Here is a 1,588-nt window from a genome sequence, read left to right on the forward strand (position 1 = left end):
AATCCCAGTATGGTAATCATCACAAAGAAAGCCCTTGAGAAATATTTGTTGCAAAAAAATAAACTTTATTATTAAAGATGACAACAATAAAAGCTACTGTAAATACTTTTTGGATAAAAGAGTAGAAATACTGAACATACAAGTCAAAATAAACATAAGAATGGGTAAGGCTCATTGCTACCATGTATACCCACCACGACACTCACAACTTGTCCCAGTTTGCACCTCCTTTGATACTTACAATGACTCTGACACAGGATGGGCAGGTATCATTATGCTTTTTTAAAAAATTAAACTTTTTATTTTGAAATAACTGTACCTTCACATGCAATTGTAAAAAACAGAAATCTCTGTCCTTTAAGTTGTCTCCCCCTATGGGAGACATTTTGTTCAACTATAGTATAATGTCACAGCCAGGATACTGACATTGATCGGTCAAGATACAGAACATTTCCATGGCCACAAGGAACCCTGGTGCCCTTTTACAGCCACATCCACCTCTCTCAGTCCCTTCTCCTGTCGGTGACCCCTGGCAAATGCTGATCTGTTTTTCACATCTATGATGATTTCATTTCAAAAATGTTATAGTAAATACATAGTATATAACATTATGAGACTGACTCAGCATAATTCCCTAGAGAGACATCCAAGTTTTCGCTTTTTCTTTTTTNAAAAAAAAAGATTGGAAGGAAACAGACTAAAATGCTAACACAGGGAGTAGTAGGATTATAGATAATTTTAGATTTCTTTAAGCTTTTCTGCCTTTTTCAAATTTTTGGCAATAAAAAGAAAATAGGGAGAAGCACATGAGTTAGTGGACTTTAGTAACAAAGAGAAGTGGGGAGGGAGTCATTTTTCATTTCTCATATACCATTAATTATACCTATGTAGTAATATAAATACTTACTCAGCCATGAGTTTTGCTATGCGGTGACAGTCATTCTTGTCATAAAACCAGATACTGTATATTGACACTTGAAAAATAAAGGGGGAAAAAAAGATGAGGGAAAATGAGGTTTCAACATTTGGGTATATGTAAATAATATATTATCACTATGGAATGTCATTGATTTACCATCAGACCCTTGAATTGTTAACAGTTCCTCTTGGAAAAAAAAAACAACCTCCCCCCAAAATTCTGTATAATAAAATCGGGACAGGTAAAACATTCAGATGAAAATGAAAATTGAAATTGCAAAGAATAGTTGTTTTAGATATTATTATCAGATCTCATTGAACCTAAGATGCCACTAAGTATAAGATGCACCATTATTTACATATTATCAAAAAAGAAAGAAAGGCTGACAATTAAACTAAGACTCAACCAATAATGGTGGTAAAATGCATTCCATATTGATATTAAAATGTGAAAAAATGTCTTAATTATTAAAAACCAAGTTCATTGGCTAACCAAACATCAGAATCTGTGTCTCTTAGAACTTAAAATGTAGAATGAAAAGTATATTACAGTAAAAACAGAGCTTTAAAAACAAATACCAGGGCCGGCCCGGTGGCGCACTGGATGGCGCGCCGCTTGGGAAGCACGGCGGCGCTCCCGCCCGAGGGTTCGGATCCCACATGCAGACCG

General features: G+C 35.1%; 1 protein-coding gene across 1 annotated transcript in view; it reads right to left on the reverse strand.

The window, feature by feature from the left end:
* DCP1A (decapping mRNA 1A) overlaps window positions 1-1,588 on the reverse strand; it is a 58,643-nt gene that overhangs the window by 30,722 nt on the left and 26,333 nt on the right. Inside the window, exons 4-5 of the mRNA XM_008582531.1 lie at window positions 908-974; window positions 242-248 (exon numbers count right to left, since the gene is read on the reverse strand). Coding sequence (XP_008580753.1) covers window positions 242-248; window positions 908-974 — 74 coding nt within the window. The remainder of the gene's footprint in view (window positions 1-241; window positions 249-907; window positions 975-1,588) is intronic.

Source organism: Galeopterus variegatus, unplaced genomic scaffold (genome assembly GCF_000696425.1).
Source record: "Galeopterus variegatus unplaced genomic scaffold, G_variegatus-3.0.2 Scaffold2664, whole genome shotgun sequence".
Lineage (NCBI taxonomy): Eukaryota > Metazoa > Chordata > Mammalia > Dermoptera > Cynocephalidae > Galeopterus > Galeopterus variegatus.